This window comes from Salvelinus alpinus, chromosome 18 (genome assembly GCF_045679555.1).
Source record: "Salvelinus alpinus chromosome 18, SLU_Salpinus.1, whole genome shotgun sequence".
Lineage (NCBI taxonomy): Eukaryota > Metazoa > Chordata > Actinopteri > Salmoniformes > Salmonidae > Salvelinus > Salvelinus alpinus.
Genome location: NC_092103.1, coordinates 13264001 through 13284930, shown reverse-complemented (window position 1 = coordinate 13284930; position 20930 = coordinate 13264001). Strand labels below are relative to the sequence as shown.

The following is a 20930-nucleotide window of genomic DNA, read 5'->3' as shown; positions in this document are numbered from 1 at the left end:
CCAACACCTCCCCCTGTCTTAGTTGTTTCTGTGAGAATGTTTTCTATCTGAAATTCTCATGCAGGAATGTGACCTGGCTAGATAAACCTTGAAATACTGACCCCCTGTGATATCACTGAGAGTGATATCACGGGGTCAGAATAAACAATAAACAATGAATAAACAATGGCAATACAAATCTTGAAGTTAGGGTTAGCCCGTCAATAGCAGAAGAATATAACCCGACAATTGGATGAGTATCATACTACTCTCAGGGATATTACAGAATATAGAATATAACCTGACAATTGCATAAACGTATCCGGTAAGGTATATGGACCCAAAAACCCTTTCTCTGCCCCCGCCCTCTCTCTCCCTCTTGCTCTCTCTCTCTCTCTCTCTCTCTCTGCCACCCCCTCTTCCTACCACTCTCTCTCGCTATTTTCTGCTCTCCTCTGTGATATTTATACTGAAAGTTCATTGAGACATCACTTTGAGTTCCTTGTGCGTGTGTGCCCTAAGTCTAACACCGCTGTGTGTGGTGCCACTACATCTTATGTTAGTGTGACACCTTTGTGAAAAATGGCATACAGCCTGTGGATCGCCCTACTCCTTCTCCCAGTTCTGGTGCACTCTCAAAGTGGAAGAGAATGGGCTGACAACGGTGAGTTGCCTTTTCTCTTGAAGAGTTATTTTAATTCTCTTTAAGAATTATTTACATTCACTGCAACGTTTGTGTCCAAAAATACAGTGCTGGTGCATCATTGACTGTTATTTCTCACTCCATACCAAAATGTATTTGACAAAATGTATCTGGATTCGCTGCTGTTGACCTCATCTAAATTGCTTAAATGGTTTCCTTTCCTTTCCCTCCCAGAACCCAGAATACTCTGCACTTCTCATCTAAGTGTGTCATCACCAAACACCCTAACCTGCCACTTTGATGATGACAACGGTGATGATGAAATAGAGGACGTAAAAGCCATGATTCTTTGGTAATGAACCTTCTAGAAGACCACTGAACATCAGCTATGTTAGTTAGGAGCTTGTACATTACATAGGACATAAATCATGGGTAGAAGAACTCCACCCTTACTGCATATACAGATATCCAAATGTGTAAAATCCTCAGCTGGACTCGGAAATTATTCCCTGAATCTGATTTTATGAATATTATGTTTACAGCTACAGCAACAGCATTGGTGAGCAACGCTGTCTGAAAGAGAAGGGGAATAATGTCACATTTACGAACCTGGCCACTCTGCCACCGTGTAATCTCACCATTCAATTAAAAGGAGGCAGCACATTTTGGAAAACAATCCTCTTGGCAAAAATAAGTAAGTTATCATAATTTCATACCTTCTCACCCTAAATTACACCTATTTGTCACATGCTTCGTTAAACAACAGGTGTAGACCAACAGTGAAATACTTACTTATGGGTTGTTTTCCAAAAATGCAGAGTTAAAAATATATATTTTATAGAAAAATAATGACAAGAGGAATAAATACACAATGAGTAACGATAACTTGGCTATACTCACGGGTACTAGTTCCGAGTCGATGTGCAGGGGTACGAGATAATTGAGGCAGATACTGTATGTCCATACACAGTACCAGTCAAAAGTTGGACACACCTACACATCAAGGGTTTTTCTTTATTTTTACTATTTTCTACATTGTAGAATAATAGTGAAGACATCATTCTTGGCATTCTCTCAACCAGTTTCATGAGGTAATCACCTGGAATCCCATCTGTTTTGCGCTGAGTGGGACTATCATTTATTTTTCAACAGGACAATGACCCAAAACACACCTCCAGGCTGTGTGAGGGCTATTTGTCCAAGAAGGAGAGTGATGGTGCTGTATCAGATGACCTAGCCTCCACAATCACCCGACTTCAACCCAATTGAGATGGTTTGGGATGAGTTGGACCGCAGAGTGAAGGAAAAGCAGCAAACAAGTGCTCAGCATATGTGGAAACTCCTTCAAGACTGTTGGAAAAGCATTCCTCATGAAGCTGGTTGAGAGAATGCCAAGAGTGTACAAAGCTGTCATCAAAGCAAAGGGTGGCTACTTTGAAGAATCTGAAATATAAAATATATTTTGATTTGTTTAACACTTTTTTGGTTACTACATGATTCCTTATTTGTTATTTCATAGTTTTGATGTGTTCACTATTATTCTACAATGTAGAAAATTGGTATAAATAAAGATAAAAAAATAAAAAAATAAAAATAAAAACATTAAATGAGTAGGTGTGTCCAAACTTTTGACTGGTACTGTAGGTAGGGATAAAGTGACTAGGCAACATAGATAATAAACAGTACAAGCAGCGTATGTGATGAGTCAAAAGAGTAAGTGAAAAAAGCGTCAATGCAAATAGTCCGGGTAGCTATTGGTCATCTTTATTTTTTAATTTTTTACCCCAATATCGGGATATCCAATTGGTAGTTACAGTCTTGTCCTATAGCTGCAACTCCCGTATGGACTCGGGAGAGACAAAGGTTGGGAGCCATGCGTCCTCCAAAACACGACCCCGCCAAGCCACACTGCTCGTTTAACCTGGAAGTCAGCCGCACCAATGTGTCGGAGGAAACACCGTACAACTGGCGACTGAAATCAGCGTGCATGGACCCGGCCCGCCACAAGGAGTCTCTAGAGTGCGATGGGATAAGGACATCCCGGCTGGCCAAACCCTCCCCTAACCCGGACGACGTGGGCCAATTGTGCGCCGCCTCATGGGTCTACCGATCGCAGCCAACTGCGACACAGCCTGGGATCGAACCCAGGGTCTGTAGTGACGCCTCAAGCACTGCAATACAGTGCCTTAGACCGCTGCGCCACTCAGGAGGCCTAGTGGTTATCTTTTTAACTAATTACTTAGCAGTCTTATGGCTTGGAGGTAGAAGCTATTCAGGGTCCTGTTGGTTCTAGACTTGGTGCATCGATGCCGTTTGCCATGCGGTAGTAGAGAACAGTCTATGACTTGGATGGCTGGAGTCTGACAATTTTTAAGGCCTACCTCTGACACCACCTGCTATAGAGGTCTTGGATGGCAGAGAGCTCGGCCTAAGGGATGTACTGGGCCGTACGCACTACCCTCTGTAGCGCCTCGCGGTCAGATACCAAGCAGTTGCCATGCCAAGCTGTGATGCAGCCAGTCAAGATGCTCTCAATGGTGCAGCTGTATAACTTCTGGAGGATCTGAGGGCCCATGTCAAATCTTTTCAGCTTCCTGAGTGGGAGGAGCCGTTGTCGTGCCCTCTTCATGACTGTGTTGGTGTGTGTGAACCATGATAAGTTCTTAGGGATGTGGACACCGAGGAACTTAAAGCTCTCGACCTGCTCCACTACAGCCCTGTCGATGTGGATGGGGGCGTGCTCGGCCCTTCCTGTAATCCACGATCAGCATCTTTGTCTTGCTGACATTGAGGAAGTGGTTGTTGTCCTGGCACCACACTGCCAGCTTTCTGACCTCTTCCCTATAGGCTGTCTCGTTGTTGTCGGTGATCAGGCATATCACCGCAGTCATGGGTGAACAGGGAGTACAGGAGGGGACTAAGCAAACATGAGGGGCCCCTGTGTTGAGGGTCAGCGTGGCGGATGTGTTGTTGCCTACCCTCATCACGTGGGGGCGGCACGTCAGGTAGTCAAGGATCCAGTTGCAGAGGGAGGTTTTTAATTTGGAGGGAATTATGGGGTTGAACGCTGAGCTGTAGTCAATAAACAGCATCCTCACATAGGTGTTCCTTTTGTCCAGCTGGGAAAGGGCAGTGTGGAATGCAATAGAAATTGAGTCATCTGTGGATCTGTTGGGGCGATATGCGAATTGGAGTGGGTCCAGAGTGTCTGGGGTGATGGTGTTGATGTGACCAACCTTTCAAAGCATTTCAAGGCTACAGATGTGAGCACTACGGGGCAATAGTCATTTAGGCAGGTTACCTTGGCGTTCTTGGGCACAGGGACTATGGTGGTCTGCTTGAAACTTGTAGATATTACATAGTGGGTCAGGGAGAGGTTGAAAATATCGTGAAGACACTATGGTTTGAATGACAGTTTTTACATGACATCTTCCATCAATTGAGAGTCCTTAGTTGTCTCCTTCATCAATTGCCCTTAACACTTATCCTCTTGTTTCTTGTTCATCTTTATGGTTTAGTTAAACCCATGAGTCCTTGGGTGGTGAATGTCACATTTCTGGGGAGCTCCAACCGGGCTCTTATTTACATTGGGAATCCATACCTAAACGATTACCTGAACCCCAGCAATCAACTGTTCCAATTTCGCATCTGGAGTGTCAAAAATACTCTGGTACAGTAGCCAAAAGTCTATTTTTCTTGGATTTTTGGATGCAAACGCTTAACTATATGATATATATTTCCCTTTAGTTCAGACATAATTATTTAGCAACACTGTAGTTACTCTGTATAGTACAGTATATTCTATGAACACAATTTCTTGTCTTGTTCTTCTTTTACGGTGTACCCTGTTCATAGGTTCATAGCATAACCTATCAGCCTCTGATCATCGAGGGGGACGAGTACCTCCATAAGAACACAGAGTATCACGTCAAGGTTCGAGCCAAGCCAAACGGGAGGTACTTTGATGGGAGCTGGAGTGAATGGAGTGTCCCCCTCAGTTTCAGAACAGACAAAGGTAAAAAAAAAAATAGACTTACGTGTCTAAAAAGTATAGTATGATATTGAGACTGTGCAGTTGGAAGTGATAGAGGGTAGAGGAAATGGGAGTCACATGCATCGTCTCTGCTCTCGTTCTCTCTCCACTCACCTACAGAGACAAAGACAGATGTCCAGATGCTGTCCTACTCACTCATTGTGGCCATTTTTGCTCTGCTTCTGGTCACCTTGGCAGTTAGTATTTTCTGGAGATTACAGTGAGTATTAAATTGGTCTCCTTTTCCTCTGCAAATCATCTTTTGTGTGTGTGTGTGTGTGTGTGTGTGTGTGTGTGTGTGTGCGCGTGTGTGTCAAATCAAATCAAATTTGATTTGTCACATGCGCCGAATACAACCTTACAGTGAAATACTTACTTACAAGCCCTTAACCAACAATGAAGATTTAAGAAAATACCTTCAAAAAAGTAAGAGATAAGAATAACAAATAATTAAAGGGCAGCAGTAAATAACAATAGCGGCGCTCTATACAGGGGATACCGGTACAGAGTCAATGTGCAGGGTCACCGGTGTAGAGGTAATTGAGGTAATATGTACATATAGGTAGAGTTATTAAAGTGACTATGCATAGATAATAACAGAGAGTAGCAGCAGCGCAGAAAGGGGGGGTGCAAATAGTCTGGGTAGCCATTTGATTAGCCGCTTGTCGTGCGTTAGCAGAGAGAACAGTCTATGACTAAGGTGGCTGGAGTCTTTGACAATTTTTAGGGCCTTCCTCTGACACCGCCTGGTATAGAGGTCCTGGATGGCAGGAAGCTTGGCCCCAGTGATGTACTGGGCCGTACGCACTACCCCCTGTAGTGCCTTGCGGTCGGAGGCTGAGCAGTTGCCATACCAGGCAGTGATGCAACCCGTCAGGATGCTCTCGATGGTGCAGCTGTAAAACCTTTTGAGGATCTGAGGACCCATGCCAAATATTTTCAGTCTCCTGAAAATAGGTTTTGTTGTGCCCTCTTCACGACTGTCTTGGTGTGCTTGGACCATGTTAGTTTGTTGGTGATGTGGACGCCAAGAAACTTGAAGCTCTCAACCTGCTCCACCACAGCCCTGTCGATGAGAATGGGGGCGTGCTCGGTACTCCTTTTCCTGTAGTCCACAATCATCTCCTTTGTCTTGATCACGTTGAGGGAGTGGTTGTTGTCCTTGCACCACACGGTCAAGTCTCTGACCTCCTCCATATAGGCTGTCTCATCGTTGTCGGTGATCAGGCCTACCACTGTTGTGTCATCGGCAAACTTGATGATGGTGTTGGCGTTGTGCCAGGCCGTGCAGTCATTAGTGAAATGGGAGTACAGGGGACTGAGCACGCACCCCTGAGGGGCATCCGTATTGAGGATCAGCGTGGCAGATGTGTTGTCACCTACCCCTACCAGCTAGGGGCGGCACGTCAGGATGTCCAGGAACCAGTTGCAGAGGGAGGTGTTTAGTCCCAAGGTCCTTAGCTTAGTGATGAGCTTTGAGGGCACTATGGTGTTGAACGCTGAGCTGAAGTCAATGAATAGCATTCTCACATAGGTGTTCCTTTTGTCCAGGTGTGAAAGGGCAGTGTGAAGTGCAATAGAGATTGCATCATCTGTGGATCTGTTGGTGCGGTATGCAAATTGGAGTGGGTCGAGGGTTTCTAGGATAATGGTGTTGATGTGAGCCATGACCAGCCTTTCAAAGCCTTTCCTGGCTACAGACATGAGTGCTACGGGTCGGTAGTCATTTAGGCAGGTTACCTTAGTGTTCTTGGGCACAGGGACTATGGTGGTCTGCTTGAAACATGTTGGTATTACAGACTCAGACAGGGTTGAAAATGTCAATGAAGACACTTGCCAGTTGGTCAGCGCATGCTCGGAGTACACATCCTGGTAATCCGTCTGGCCCTGCGGCCTTGTAAATGTTGACCTGTTTCAAAGTCTTACTCACATCGGGTTTGGAGAGCGTGATCACACAGTCGTCTGGAACAGCTGATGCTCTCATGCATGTTTCAGTGTTACTTGCCTCGAAGCGAGCATAGAAGTTATTTAGCTCATCTGGTAGGCTTGTGTCACTGGGCAGCTCGCGGCTGTGCTTCCCTTTGTAGTCTATAATAGTTTGCAAGCCCTGCCACATCCGACGAGCATCGGAGCCGGTGTAGTACAATTCGATCAGTCCTGTACTGACGCTTTGCCTGTTTGATGGTTCGTCGGAGGGCATAGCGGGATTTCATATAAGCTTCCGGGTTAGAGTCCCGCTCCTTGAAAGCGGCAGTTCTACCCTTTAGCTCAGTGCAAATGTTGCCTGTAATCCATGGCTTCTGGTTGGGGTATGTACGTACGGTCACTGTGGGGATGACGTCATCGATGCACTTATTGATAAAGCCTGTGACTGATGTGGTGTACTCCTCAATGCCATCGGAAGAATCCCGGAACATATTCCAGTCTGTGCTAGCAAAACAGTCCTGTAGTTTAGCATCTGCTTCATCTGACCACCTTTTTATAGACCGAGTCACTGGTGTTTTCTGCTTTAATATTTGCTTGTAAGCAGGAATCAGGAGGATAGAATTATGGTCAGATTTACCAAATGGAGGGCGAGGGAGAGCTTTGTACGCGTCTCTGTGTGTGGAGTAAAGGTGTTTTTTTTCTATCGTTTTCCCCCCCTCTGGTTGCACATTTAACATGCTGCTAGAAATTAGGTAAAACTGATTTAAGTTTCCCTGCATTAAAGTCCCCGGCCACTAGGAGTGCCACCTCTGGATGAGCGCTTTCCTGTTTGCTTATGGCGGTATACAGCTCATTGAGTGCGGTTTTAGTGCCAGCATCGGTCTGGTGGTATGTAGACAGCTACGAAAATTACAGATGAAAAATCTCTAGGTAGATCGTGTGGTCTACAGCTAATCATGAGATACTCTACCTCAGGTGAGCAAAACCTCGAGACTTCCTTAGATATCGTGCACCAGCTGTTGTTTACATATATGCATAGACCCCAGCCCCGTGTCTTACTAGAAGCTGCTGTTCTATCCTGCCGATAGAATGTATAACCCGCCAGCTGTATGTTATTAATGTCGTCGTTCAGCCACGACTCGGTGAAACATAAGATATTACAGTTTTTAATGTCATGTTGGTAGGATATATGTGCTTTCAGTTCGTCCCATTTATTTTCCAGCGATTTAACAATAGCTAGCAGGACGGATGGCAAAGGCAGATCGTCGCCTGATCCTCACAAGGCACCCTGATCTCTTTACGCAAAATCTTTGTTTCCTTCTCGAGCGAATGACGGGGATGAGGGTCCGTTAGAGTGTTTGTAGTATATCCTTCCCGTCTGACTCATTAAAGAAAAACTCTTCGTCCAATTCGAGGTGAGTAATCGCTGTTCTGATGTCCAGAAGCTCTTTTCGGTCATAAGAGATGGTAGCAGCAACATTATGTACAAAACGTGAAAAAACAAACAAAATAGCACGGTTGGTTAAGAACCGATAAGACGGCAGCCATCCGCTCCGTGTGTGTGTGTGCATGTCCTCCACTCTCATATCTCTCTTTCCTCACAGAATACATTCCTTCATATGGCCAAGCATTCCACATCCCAAACACACACTTCTCCAGATCGTCCAGACCTACGAGCCAATGAAGGTACACTATACATTCTAAAACTATTCTGACCCATTGACTTTTTCCACATTTTGTTACGTTACAGCCTTATTAAAAATATATGTTTCCTCATCAATCTACACACAATACCCCATAATGACAAAGCATACTGACATATTACATTTACATAAGTATTCAGACCCTTTACTCAGTACTTTGTTGAAGAACCTCTGGCAGCGATTACAGCCTCGAGTGTTGATGCTATAAGCTTGGCACACCTGTATTTGGGGAGTATCCCCCATTCTTCTCTGCTAATCCTCTCGAGCTCTGTCAGGTTAGATGGGGAGCATCGCTGCAAAGCTATTTTCAGGTCTCTCCAGAGATGTTCGATCGGGTTCACGTCCGGGCTCTGTCTGGGCCACTCAAGGATATTCAGAGACTTGTCCTGAAGCCACTCCTGCGTTGTCTTGTCTGTGTGCATAGGGTCGTTGTCCTGTTGGAAGGTGAATCTTCGCCACAGTCTGAGGTCCTGAGTGCTCTGGAACAGGTTTTCATCAAGGATCTCTCTTTAGTTTGCTCCCTTTCCCTGCAGCTGAAAAACATTCACACAGCATAATGCTTCCACCACCATGCTTCACCGTAGGAATTGTGCCAGGTTTCCTCCAGACGTGACGCTTGGCATTCAGGCCAAAGAGTTCAATCTTGGTTCCATCAGACCGGAGAATCTTGCTTCTCATTGTCAGAGTCCTTTAGGTGCCTTTTGGCAAACTCTAAGAGGGCTGCAATGTGCCTTTTACTGAGGAGTGGCTTAAGTCTGGCCACTCTACCATAAAGGCCTGATTGGTGGAGTGCTGCAGAGATGGTTGTCCTTCTGGAAGGTTCTCCCATCTCCACAGATGGAGCTCTGTCATAGTGGCCAGCAGCATACCACCCTGCATACCACTGCTGGCTTGCTTCTGAAGCTAAGCAGGGTTGGTCCTGGTCAGTCCCTGGATGGGAGACCAGATGCTGCTGGAAGTGGTGTTGGAGGGCCAGTAGGAGGCACTCTTTCCTCTGGTCTAAAAAATATCCCAATGCCCCAGGGCAGTGATTGGGGACACTGCCCTGTGTAGGGTGCCGTCTTTCGGATGGGACGTTAAACGGGTGTCCTGACTCTCTGAGGTCATTAAAGATCCCATGGCACTTATCGTAAGAGTAGGGGTGTTAACCCCGGTGTCCTGGCTAAATTCCCAATCTGGCCCTCAAACCATCATGGTCACCTAATAATCCCCAGTTTACAATTGGCTCATTCATCCCCCTCCTCTCCCCTGTAACTATTCCCCAGGTCGTTGCTGCAAATGAGAACGTGTTCTCAGTCAACTTACCTGGTAAAATAACGGTAAAATAAAAAATAAATAAAAAAATAGTGACCATCAGGTTCTTGGTCACCTCACTGACCAAGGCCCTTCTCTCCGGGTTGCTTAGTTTGGCCGGGTGGCTAGCTCTACAAAGAGTCTTGGTGGTTCCAAACTTCTTCCGTTTAAGAATGATGGAGGCCACTGTTTTCTTGGGGACCTTCAATGCTGCAGAAAGTTTTTGGTACCCTTCCCCAGATCTGTGCATCGACACAATCATGTCTTGGAGCTTGAGGGCCAATGCCTTTGACCTCATGGCTTGGTTTTTGCTCTGACATGCACTGTCAACTGTGGGACCTTATAGACAGGTGTGTACCTTTCCAAATCATGCCCAATCGATTGGAGTCCACCTGTGGTAAATTCAATCAATCATATAAACATCTCAAGGATGATCAATGGAAACAGGATGCGCCTGAGCTCAATTTCAAGTCTTATAGCAAAGGGTCTGAATACTTATGTAAATAAGGTATATAAATAAATTAGCAAAATTTCTAAAAACCTGTTTTCTGTTTCTCATTATGGGGTATTGTGTGTAGATTGATGAGGGGGAAAATACATTACATCCATTTTAGAATAAGGCTGTAACGTAACAAAATATGAAAAAGGGAAGGGGTCTGAATACTTTCCAAATGCACTGTACATACAAAAGTATGTGGACACCCATTCAAATGAGTGGATTCGGCTATTTCAGCCACACCCGTTGCTGACACGTGTATAAAATCCAGCACATCGCCATGCAATCCCCATAGACAAACATTGGCAGTAGAATGGCCATACTGAAGAGCTCAGTGACTTTGACTTTCAACGTGGCATCGTCATGGGATGTCACCTTTCCAACAAGTCAGTTCGTCAAATTTCTGCCCTTCTAGAGCTGCCCCGGTCAACTGTAAGTGCTGTTATTGTGAAGTGGAAACGTTTAGTAGCAAGAATGGCTCAAGCGCAAAGTGGGCCACACAAACTCATAGAATGGGATAGCCGAGTGCTAAAGCGCATAGCGCGTAAAAATCGTCTGTATGTGTGGTTGCAAACTCTGGGTTTCCATGGCCAATCAGCCACACACAAGCCTAAGATTACCACTCGCAATGCCAAGCGTTGGCTGGAGTTGTGTAAAGCTTGCCGCCATTGGACTCTGGAGCAGTGGAAACGTTCTCTGGAGTGATGAATCACGCTTCACCATCTGGCAGTCTGACGGACGAATCTGGGTTTGACGGATGCCAGAACGCTACCTTCCCGAATGCATAGTGCCAACTGTAAAGTTTGGTGGAGGAGAAATAATGGTCTGGGGCTGTTTTTTATGGTTCAGGCTAGGCCTCTTAGTTCCAGTGAAGGGAAATCTTAATGCTACAGCATACAATAACATTCTAGACTATTCTGTGCTTCCAACTTTGTGGCAACAGTTTGGGAAAGGGCCTTTCCTATTGCAGCATGACAATGCCATTCAGAAATGGTTTGTCGAGATTGGTGTGGAAGAACTTGACTGGCCTGCACAGAGCCCTGACCTCAACCCGTTCGAACACCTTTGGAATGAATTGGAACGCCGACTGCGAGCCAGGCCTAATTGCCCAACATCAGTGCCCGACCTCAATAATACTCTTGTGGCTGAATGGAAGCAGGTCCCCGCTGCAATGTTCCATCATCAAGTGGAGAGCCTTCCCAGAAGAGTGGAGGCTGTTATAGCAGCAAAGGAGGGACCAACTTCATACTAATGCCCATGATTTTGGAATGAGATGTTCAATGAGCAGGTGTCCACATACTTTTTGTTATGTAGTGTAAGTCCTCTGATATGCACTAGATTGGGAACAGTAATGTCCATAATGAGTTAGAAGGATATTGGTTTATCCTGTCTCTTTCCTGTGACCCAGCAGGGCCAACCTCTGAGCTTTAACCCAGAGGTGTTCAGTGACCTCAAGATCCAGCTGGTGGAGCTGGACGAGGAGCAGCACGTTACTGCCCAACCCCCTGACTCTGACGCCCATCACCTCACTGAGGTCAAAGATCAATACCTCATTCAAGAGTGTGATGGGGATACGAAGTCCTGCCATAGCACCAGTAGTGAAGGTTCGGAGGCCATACTGTTGAGGTGCAAGTCCCCAGGAGAGCACCCCGACTTTGGGGCTGGGAGCAGTGGCTCCACCATGGGTATCCTGGACCTGAAGAGTGACACGGAGAGTGTGGAGACAGACGACAGTGATGGTAACATTGGTCCTGAGGGGCTAGTTGCTACCCAGCAAGGAGGTAAAGGTGAGGTGTATGTCACCATGTCTAGTTTCTATCAGATCCAGTGAGAGATGTAGAGAGAAAGAGCTTATTCAAGGTTATAGCTTCTTATTACATTCTTACGCTGAGCTCTGAGCGACTTTGTTAACGGCTGCTTTCATATGAGGTCTATTTGATCCACCGTGACTCAAACTGACTATCCACTGACTCCCAGTATCACAAGACTAGCAGAACTCAATGCACATGTTATTTACAAATGATAGGAGACAGAACAGGAATAATCCTCATTATGTTTCTTAGGTCTTGTGTTATTAATCTGTTGGTAGTTGCAAAAGACAAGGGAGAACTTGACTTGACTAACTTGAAATACAAAGCTGTCCCTCCTTTATATATTATTTTTGCATTTGCACTTCTTCCCATTTTGTATATTGTACTGAGGAGCCACCGTGATATCCTGGCCTAATATTATTATAACACACACTGCTGCTTCTTATGACCTTGACAAAGATACTCTTTACTTTACCATGACAACAGCTGCAAAGTAAACCTAGAATGTATCATTCAATTCCTCAGGGTTTGAACCCTTCTACACATTTATAGACATAAACATGGCAATAAGGTTTGATTAATTCTTTTTGCACATACATGATTGTATTTCCTGCAGTTACCAGTACGTAGTTTTTTAAAACTTTGAATGTATTGTACTATGAACTATCATGCATTCGTTTTCAATGCAGAACGCTTGATCATTTTGTTGAACACGTTATGGGAGACATAGCATTAGACAGTCTTCAGCTTCACCGTATTACAGCTTTTTTTTCTGTGTATCTGGTATTTGTATATTTTACTCTGACAAATGTGACAGCATTTCCTGTATAAAAATGACCATTGTTGAATTTTGTGTTTAAAACATTTTATTAAAACAGATCAAATGTGTATGCATAATAAATAAATTAAAAGTATAATTTCTTCTGCTCTCATCCCCTGAAATGACTGTACTTTGATTTATCATTCTTGTTGTATCTGTTCAACCAATCTGAATGTAAGGGGATCTCTATGGTTTTCCTGTGTCTTTATAAAGTTGTATTCCAACATTGACGCCTCAATCAGACCTGGTGTACCAAAACGCTGTTGAAGTACATTCATTTACAAAGGAATTCTGCTTTTGCTTTGCAGCATTGCGTTGCAGAGGCAGTTGCAGTGCGTTCTGTGTAATGCATAACATGGTATGGTATATACATGCGTTCAGTTTAGTTGCGTAGCTATGCAAAACGGTATGTAATGATGCTGTCGGTCTGATCGAGGTGTCAGACTGTGGACTACAGTTTTCTACAATACATATATATATATAGCTAGATGTAGTTAGTTAGCTTGTGGAGAGAGTGACTAACTGAAATACATATTTTAACATTGCACAAAATATGAACAAGTCATTCATAACCACTTGCATATCATTGGGAAATTATAAATATTAGTTTGTCAACATGATTTCCATAACAAAATATTAGTTTAAGAAAGCACCTTGAAGAACTGTCCATTAAAAATCATTATCATAAATGTATCAACTTAAAACTCATAATTTCCATGCATTTTTCATCATTAGAATGAAATAGACATCACTGTCGATGGAGGCGCTGACTCCGCAGTAGTAGTTGAGAAACTCCTCCTTGGTGACCTGCAGAAGGGGAGGAAGTGACAGACAGAGCTTACTGAACCAGCCTATACCATCAGTGTCAGATAGAGACAGAAAACCCACATTGCACTGATAAGGAGAACTGGAACACAAAAGAGTTGAAAGGGAAAGGCAAGGTTGTGTGAGAGCTGAGGGTGTCACCCTTTTGCATTGCCCCCCACCCTTTTTTTGTAAGCATTTCACTGTAAGGTCTACCTACACCTGTTGTATTCCGTGCATGTGATAAATAACATTTGATTTGATCAATACATTCAGACATTTTCATCTAACGTCCAAATGCTTATTTAATCAGGCCACTAAAGGTGCATTATACACTGAACAAAAATATAACGCAACATGTAAAGTGTTGGTCCCATGTTTCATGAGCTGATTTTTTTGTTTATGTGCACAAATGTGTTTACATTCCTGTAAGTGAGAGTCTCTCCTTTGCCAAGATAATCCATCCACTGGCATATCAAGAAGCTGACTAAACAGCATGATCATTACACAGGTGCACCTTCTGCTAGGGACAATAAAAGGACACTAAAATGTGCAGTTTTGTCACACAACAAAATGTCATAGAAGTCTTACGTTTTGAGGGAGCATGCAATTGGCATGCTGACATCACAAATGTCCACCAGAGCTGTTGCCATGTTAATTTCTCTACCATAAGCCGCCTCCAACGTGGTTTTAGAGAATTTGGCATTATGTCCAACTGGCCTCACAACCACGTGTAACCACGCCAGCTCAGGACCTCCAAATCCGGCTTCTTCACCTGCAGGATCGCCTGAGACCAGCCATCCAGACAGCTGATAAAACTGTGGGTTTGCACAACCAAAGAATTTCTGCTGTCAGAAATCGTCTCAGGGAAGCTCATCTGCATGCTCGCCATCCTCACCAGGGTAACCGTAACCGACTTCAGCGGGCAAATGCTCACCTTCGATGGCCACTGGCACGCTGGAGAAGTGTGCTCTTCACGTATGAATCCCAGTTTCAACTGTAATGGGCAGATGGCGTGGCATGGCATTGTGTGGGCGAGTGTTTTGCTGATGTCAACGTTGTGAACAGAGTGCCCCATGGTGGTGGTGGGGATTTGGTATGGCCAGGCATAAGCTACGGACAACAATTAATTTGCATTTTATCGATGGAAATTTCGATGCACAAAGATATTGTGACAAGATCCTGAGGCCCATTATAGTGCCATTCATCCGCTGCCATCACCTCATGTTTCGGCATGATAATGCACGGCCCCATGTACATATTATACTAAACTACTGCATAGAGAAATATAAGCGAAAGGAGACACCATGGTCTTTCTCTATGCAGTAGTTTAGTGGGGTGTAACGCTCTCCTTTTGCTTATATATTTCTCTACGCAGAAGTTTAGTGGGGTGTAACGCTCTCCATTTGCTTATATTTCTCTATGCAGTAGTTTAGTGGGGTGTAACGCTCTCCTTTTGCTTATATATTTCTCTACGCAGAAGTTTAGTGGGGTGTAACGCTCTCCATTTGCTTATATTTCTCTATGCAGTAGTTTAGTGGGGTGTAACGCTCTCCTTTTGCTTATATATTTCTCTACGCAGAAGTTTAGTGGGGTGTAACGCTCTCCCTTTGCTTATATTTCTCTATGCAGTAGTTTAGTGGGGTGTAACGCTCTCCTTTTGCTTATATTTCTCTACGCAGAAGTTTAGTGGGGTGTAACGCTCTCCCTTTGCTTATATTTCTCTATGCAGTAGTTTAGTGGGGTGTAACGCTCTCCATTTGCTTATATTTCTCTATGCAGTAGTTTAGTGGGGTGTAACGCTCTCCTTTTGCTTATATATTTCTCTATGCAGTAGTCTAGTGGGGTGTAACGCTCTCCTTTTGCTTATATATTTCTCTACGCAGAAGTTTAGTGGGGTGTAACGCTCTCCATTTGCTTATATTTCTCTATGCAGTAGTTTAGTGGGGTGTAACGCTCTCCTTTTGCTTATATTTCTCTATGCAGTAGTCTAGTGGGGTGTAACGCTCTCCTTTTGCTTATATATTTCTCTACGCAGAAGTTTAGTGGGGTGTAACGCTCTCCTTTTGCTTATATATTTCTCTACGCAGAAGTTTAGTGGGGTGTAACGCTCTCCATTTGCTTATATTTCTCTATGCAGTAGTTTAGTGGGGTGTAACGCTCTCCTTTTGCTTATATATTTCTCTATGCAGTAGATTAGTGGGGTGTAACGCTCTCCTTTTGCTTATATATTTCTCTACGCAGAAGTTTAGTGGGGTGTAACGCTCTCCCTTTGCTTATATTTCTCTATGCAGTAGTTTAGTGGGGTGTAACGCTCTCCTTTAGCTTATATTTCTCTATGCAGTAGTTTAGTGGGGTGTAACGCTCTCCTTTTGCCTATATATTTCTCTATGCAGTAGTTTAGTGGGGTGTAACGCTCTCCTTTTGCCTATATATTTCTCTATGCAGTAGTTTAGTGGGGTGTAACGCTCTCCTTTTGCTTATATTTCTCTATGCAGTAGATTAGTGGGGTGTAACGCTCTCCTTTTGCTTATATTTCTCTATGCAGTAGATTAGTGGGGTGTAACGCTCTCCTTTTGCTTATATTTCTCTACGCAGAAGTCTAGTGGGGTGTAACGCTCTCCTTTTGCTTATATATTTCTCTACGCAGAAGTCTAGTGGGGTGTAACGCTCTCCTTTTGCTTATATTTCTCTATGCAGTAGATTAGTGGGGTGTAACCCTCTCCTTTTGCTTATATTTCTCTATGCAGTAGATTAGTGGGGTGTAACGCTCTCCTTTTGCTTATATATTTCTCTATGCAGAAGTTTAGTGGGGTGTAACGCTCTCCTTTTGCTTATATTTCTCTATGCAGTAGTTTAGTGGGGTGTAACGCTCTCCATTTGCTTATATTTCTCTATGCAGTAGTTTAGTGGGGTGTAACGCTCTCCTTTTGCTTATATTTCTCTATTCAGTAGTCTAGTGGGGTGTAACGCTCTCCTTTTGCTTATATATTTCTCTACGCAGAAGTTTAGTCGGGTGTAACGCTCTCCATTTGCTTATATTTCTCTATGCAGTAGTTTAGTGGGGTGTAACGCTCTCCATTTGCTTATATATTTCTCTATGCAGTAGATTAGTGGGGTGTAACGCTCTCCTTTTGCTTATATATTTCTCTACGCAGAAGTTTAGTGGGGTGTAACGCTCTCCCTTTGCTTATATTTCTCTATGCAGTAGTTTAGTGGGGTGTAACGCTCTCCTTTTGCTTATATTTCTCTACGCAGAAGTTTAGTGGGGTGTAACGCTCTCCCTTTGCTTATATTTCTCTATGCAGTAGTTTAGTGGGGTGTAACGCTCCCCATTTGCTTATATTTCTCTATGCAGTAGTTTAGTGGGGTGTAACGCTCTCCATTTGCTTATATTTCTCTATGCAGTAGTTTAGTGGGGTGTAACGCTCTCCATTTGCTTATATATTTCTCTATGCAGTAGATTAGTGGGGTGTAACGCTCTCCTTTTGCTTATATATTTCTCTACGCAGAAGTTTAGTGGGGTGTAACGCTCTCCCTTTGCTTATATTTCTCTATGCAGTAGTTTAGTGGGGTGTAACGCTCTCCTTTTGCTTATATTTCTCTATGCAGTAGTCTAGTGGGGTGTAACGCTCTCCTTTTGCTTATATATTTCTCTACGCAGAAGTTTAGTGGGGTGTAACGCTCTCCTTTTGCTTATATATTTCTCTACGCAGAAGTTTAGTGGGGTGTAACGCTCTCCATTTGCTTATATTTCTCTATGCAGTAGTTTAGTGGGGTGTAACGCTCTCCATTTGCTTATATTTCTCTATGCAGTAGTTTAGTGGGGTGTAACGCTCTCCTTTTGCTTATATTTCTCTATGCAGTAGTCTAGTGGGGTGTAACGCTCTCCTTTTGCTTATATATTTCTCTACGCAGAAGTTTAGTGGGGTGTAACGCTCTCCATTTGCTTATATTTCTCTATGCAGTAGTTTAGTGGGGTGTAACGCTCTCCTTTTGCTTATATATTTCTCTATGCAGTAGATTAGTGGGGTGTAACGCTCTCCTTTTGCTTATATCTTTCTCTACGCAGAAGTTTAGTGGGGTGTAACGCTCTCCCTTTGCTTATATTTCTCTATGCAGTAGTTTAGTGGGGTGTAACGCTCTCCTTTAGCTTATATTTCTCTATGCAGTAGTTTAGTGGGGTGTAACGCTCTCCTTTTTCCTATATATTTCTCTATGCAGTAGTTTAGTGGGGTGTAACGCTCTCCTTTTGCCTATATATTTCTCTATGCAGTAGTTTAGTGGGGTGTAACGCTCTCCTTTTGCTTATATTTCTCTATGCAGTAGATTAGTGGGGTGTAACACTCTCCTTTTGCTTATATTTCTCTATGCAGTAGATTAGTGGGGTGTAACGCTCTCCTTTTGCTTATATTTCTCTACGCAGAAGTCTAGTGGGGTGTAACGCTCTCCTTTTGCTTATATATTTCTCTACGCAGAAGTCTAGTGGGGTGTAACGCTCTCCTTTTGCTTATATTTCTCTATGCAGTAGATTAGTGGGGTGTAACGCTCTCCTTTTGCTTATATTTCTCTATGCAGTAGATTAGTGGGGTGTAACGCTCTCCTTTTGCTTATATATTTCTCTATGCAGAAGTTTAGTGGGGTGTAACGCTCTCCTTTTGCTTATATTTCTCTACGCAGAAGTCTAGTGGGGTGTAACGCTCTCCCTTTGCTTATATTTCTCTATGCAGTAGATTAGTGGGGTGTAACGCTCTCCTTTTGCTTATATATTTCTCTATGCAGAAGTTTAGTGGGGTGTAACGCTCTCCTTTTGCTTATATTTCTCTACGCAGAAGTCTAGTGGGGTGTAACGCTCTCCCTTTGCTTATATTTCTCTATGCAGTAGATTAGTGGGGTGTAACGCTCTCCTTTTGTTTATATTTCTCTATGCAGTAGTTTAGTGGGGTGTAACGCTCTCCTTTTGCTTATATATTTCTCTACGCAGAAGTTTAGTGGGGTGTAACGCTCTCCATTTGCTTATATATTTCTTAGTTGAGCAGTATAGGTGTACACTATAGTTGAGGTGGATGATGGTAAGACCCTTATTACCTCTACCCAACATTGTTATCAGTATTACCTGTCCGTCCTTGTCGTAAGGAGAGTCGAAGCTGTCCAGGAATTTGCGGAATACTTGCTCCTCTGTCCATTCCCCGTTTTGATATTTGGGGTGGTACTTGACATTGTAAACTCCCCTTAGATCTTCAATAGTGATCACCCCGTCATTAGTCTTATCCAGCTTCCTAAAGGCCTGCATGATCACCTCCTTCCTGGCAGTGGACATCGGAGGCTGCAAGCAGAAATAATGCACAACGTTTACAAATGGCATACTGTAAGTGTGATCACATTTCAACAGTTATCATGTACTTCAGAGGCTTACCCCTACCACTGATATTTACCCTGAGAGTGAGGAGAAATTCATCAAAGTCGATGAATCCACTGTTGTCCCGGTCAAAACGCTGAAACATTGCCATGGCTTCCTCTTTCTCGATGAGGACACCATAGTCATTAAGGCCCTTCATAAACTCCTTCATATCTAACGTACGGTTATTGTCATCATCCATTATCTTGAATGTTCTGACAGATAATTAAACAATTGCAGAAGAAAAAAGATAAATACTTGGTTGAAGAAAATCAGACAGTATTTCGTGGAGTTCACATTACTGAAACAATCCTTGCATTTTATAAACCAACCAAGAGAGGTCCTTAGACTAATTCAGACTACGTTACAGGATTGACTAGTGACATATTTGATACAGTTGGCCTGTTAAATCACTACTGCATCAAACAAACCCACTGTTCCTAGGCCGTCATTGAAAATAAGAATTTGTTCTTAAATGACTTGCCTAGTTAAATAAAGGTCAAATAAAATAAAATAAATTATTTGATGTTGATGACCTCCTGGGCAACAGTTGATATAGAACCATTTACTCTGCCCATCACATAAAAGTATACTGTCCTTTCTCTCACCTGCCCAGACCCTTGATGCCAGAAGAGCCTCTTGCAAGACACTGCAACCTCAAGCTTTCCACAGGGTCTGTGCACACAGACAGCTGTTTTTTGGCGTTCACTGCCATCTCCCGATCATGTCGTGACGTCCCCGCCATGAAACCTGCTGCCAGGAAATGCATTTGCATAACTGATTTCCAAGCATACATTTCGATTTGATACAGAAAACATTCAATTTTCAATGATGTCTAGTACAGTATTTGAGAGACGGTGACAATGATAAATGAAACGTAAAGCTATGTGATAGCTATGTGACAAAAAGGGCGTAGTGGGGAAACGAACAGGTAGATTCAAGTTGTCACCTGGCGCTTGCTAGCTGAACGGTCAAACTAGCCTAGCAAGTCGTTTGCATTATGTCCGTGTTTGCAATAAAGTCTAATGGTACACATTTAGATATTTAGCTTCCTAAATACAAGTTATTTAGAATTTGTTTGCTACTTTATCTGTAGATGCGAGCAACTTACCGTGCAAGTTAATATTGATATTGCAACCTGTAACTGTAAACAACATCAGCAGCGGCCCCTCTTCCCAGTCCACACCCCTACGCGTTCCCATAGAAATGTGGGCTTGCCTTATCCTCTTGCCTGCCCCCTTTGGCCCTTGAGCACAAGTCAGCTTACGGAAAGTGGTGTAAAGTATCTACATACAAATACTTTTAAGTACTACTTAAATAGTTCTTGGGGGTATCTGTACTTTACTATTTATATTTTTTGACAACTTTTACTTCACTACATTCCTTAAGAAAATATGTACTTTTTACTCCCATACATTTTCGAAAGGGTAGGCCAAACTAAACTCAGCAAAACAAGAAACGTCCCTTTTTCAGGACCCTTTCTTTCAAAGATAATTAGTAAAAATCCAAATAACTTCACAGATCTTCATTGTAAAGGGTTTAAACACGGTTTCCCAAGCTTGTTCAATGAACCATAAACAGTTAATGAACATGCACCTGTGGAACGGTCTAACAGCTTACAGATGGTAGGCAATTAAGGTCACAGTTATGAAAACTTAGGACACTAAAGAGGCCTTTCTACTGACTCTGAAAAACACCAAAAGAAAGATGCCCAGGGTCCCTGTTCATCTGCGTGAACGTGCCTTGCATGCTGCAAGGAGGCATGAGGACTGCAGATGTGGCCAGGGCAATACATTTTAATGTCCGTACTGTGCGACGCCTAAGACAGCACTACAGGGGGACAGGACGGACAGCTGATCGTCCTCGCAGTGGCAGACCACATGTAACAACACCTGCACAGGATCGGTACATCCGAACATCACACCTGTGGGACAGGTACAGGATGGCAACAACAACTGCCCGAGTTACACCAGGAACGCACAATCCCTCCATCAGTGCTCAGACTGTCCGCAATAGGCTGAGAG

The 20930-nt window shown here is 43.6% G+C and overlaps 2 protein-coding genes across 4 annotated transcripts; one reads left to right on the top strand and one right to left on the bottom strand.

The window, feature by feature from the left end:
- Nucleotides 1–391: 391 nt before the first annotated feature.
- On the top strand, nt 392–12816 carry LOC139543817 (interleukin-7 receptor subunit alpha-like). Of its 2 annotated transcripts, none has more exons than XM_071350258.1 (8): nt 392–643; nt 857–974; nt 1165–1316; nt 4141–4292; nt 4478–4637; nt 4776–4875; nt 8186–8267; nt 11485–12816. In XM_071350258.1, exons 1-8 carry the CDS (start codon nt 562–564, stop codon nt 11902–11904), a joined length of 1266 nt encoding a protein of 421 aa, XP_071206359.1. In that variant the 5' UTR covers nt 392–561; the 3' UTR covers nt 11905–12816. The 2 variants fall into 2 exon arrangements, with proteins under 2 accessions (XP_071206359.1, XP_071206358.1); XM_071350257.1 differs by having other exon boundaries at nt 11482–12816.
- On the bottom strand, nt 12733–20170 carry LOC139543818 (calcyphosin-like protein). 2 transcript variants are annotated; one of them, XM_071350260.1, is made up of 5 exons: nt 20018–20170; nt 19515–19656; nt 18944–19121; nt 18625–18834; nt 12733–13511 (listed from the first exon to the last, which is right to left on the bottom strand). In XM_071350260.1, the coding sequence occupies exons 1-5, from the start codon at nt 20106–20108 to the stop codon at nt 13410–13412; spliced, it is 723 nt and encodes a 240-aa protein (XP_071206361.1). In that variant the 5' UTR covers nt 20109–20170; the 3' UTR covers nt 12733–13409. The 2 variants fall into 2 exon arrangements, with proteins under 2 accessions (XP_071206361.1, XP_071206360.1); XM_071350259.1 differs by having other exon boundaries at nt 19515–19659; nt 20018–20121.
- Nucleotides 20171–20930: the final 760 nt, after the last annotated feature.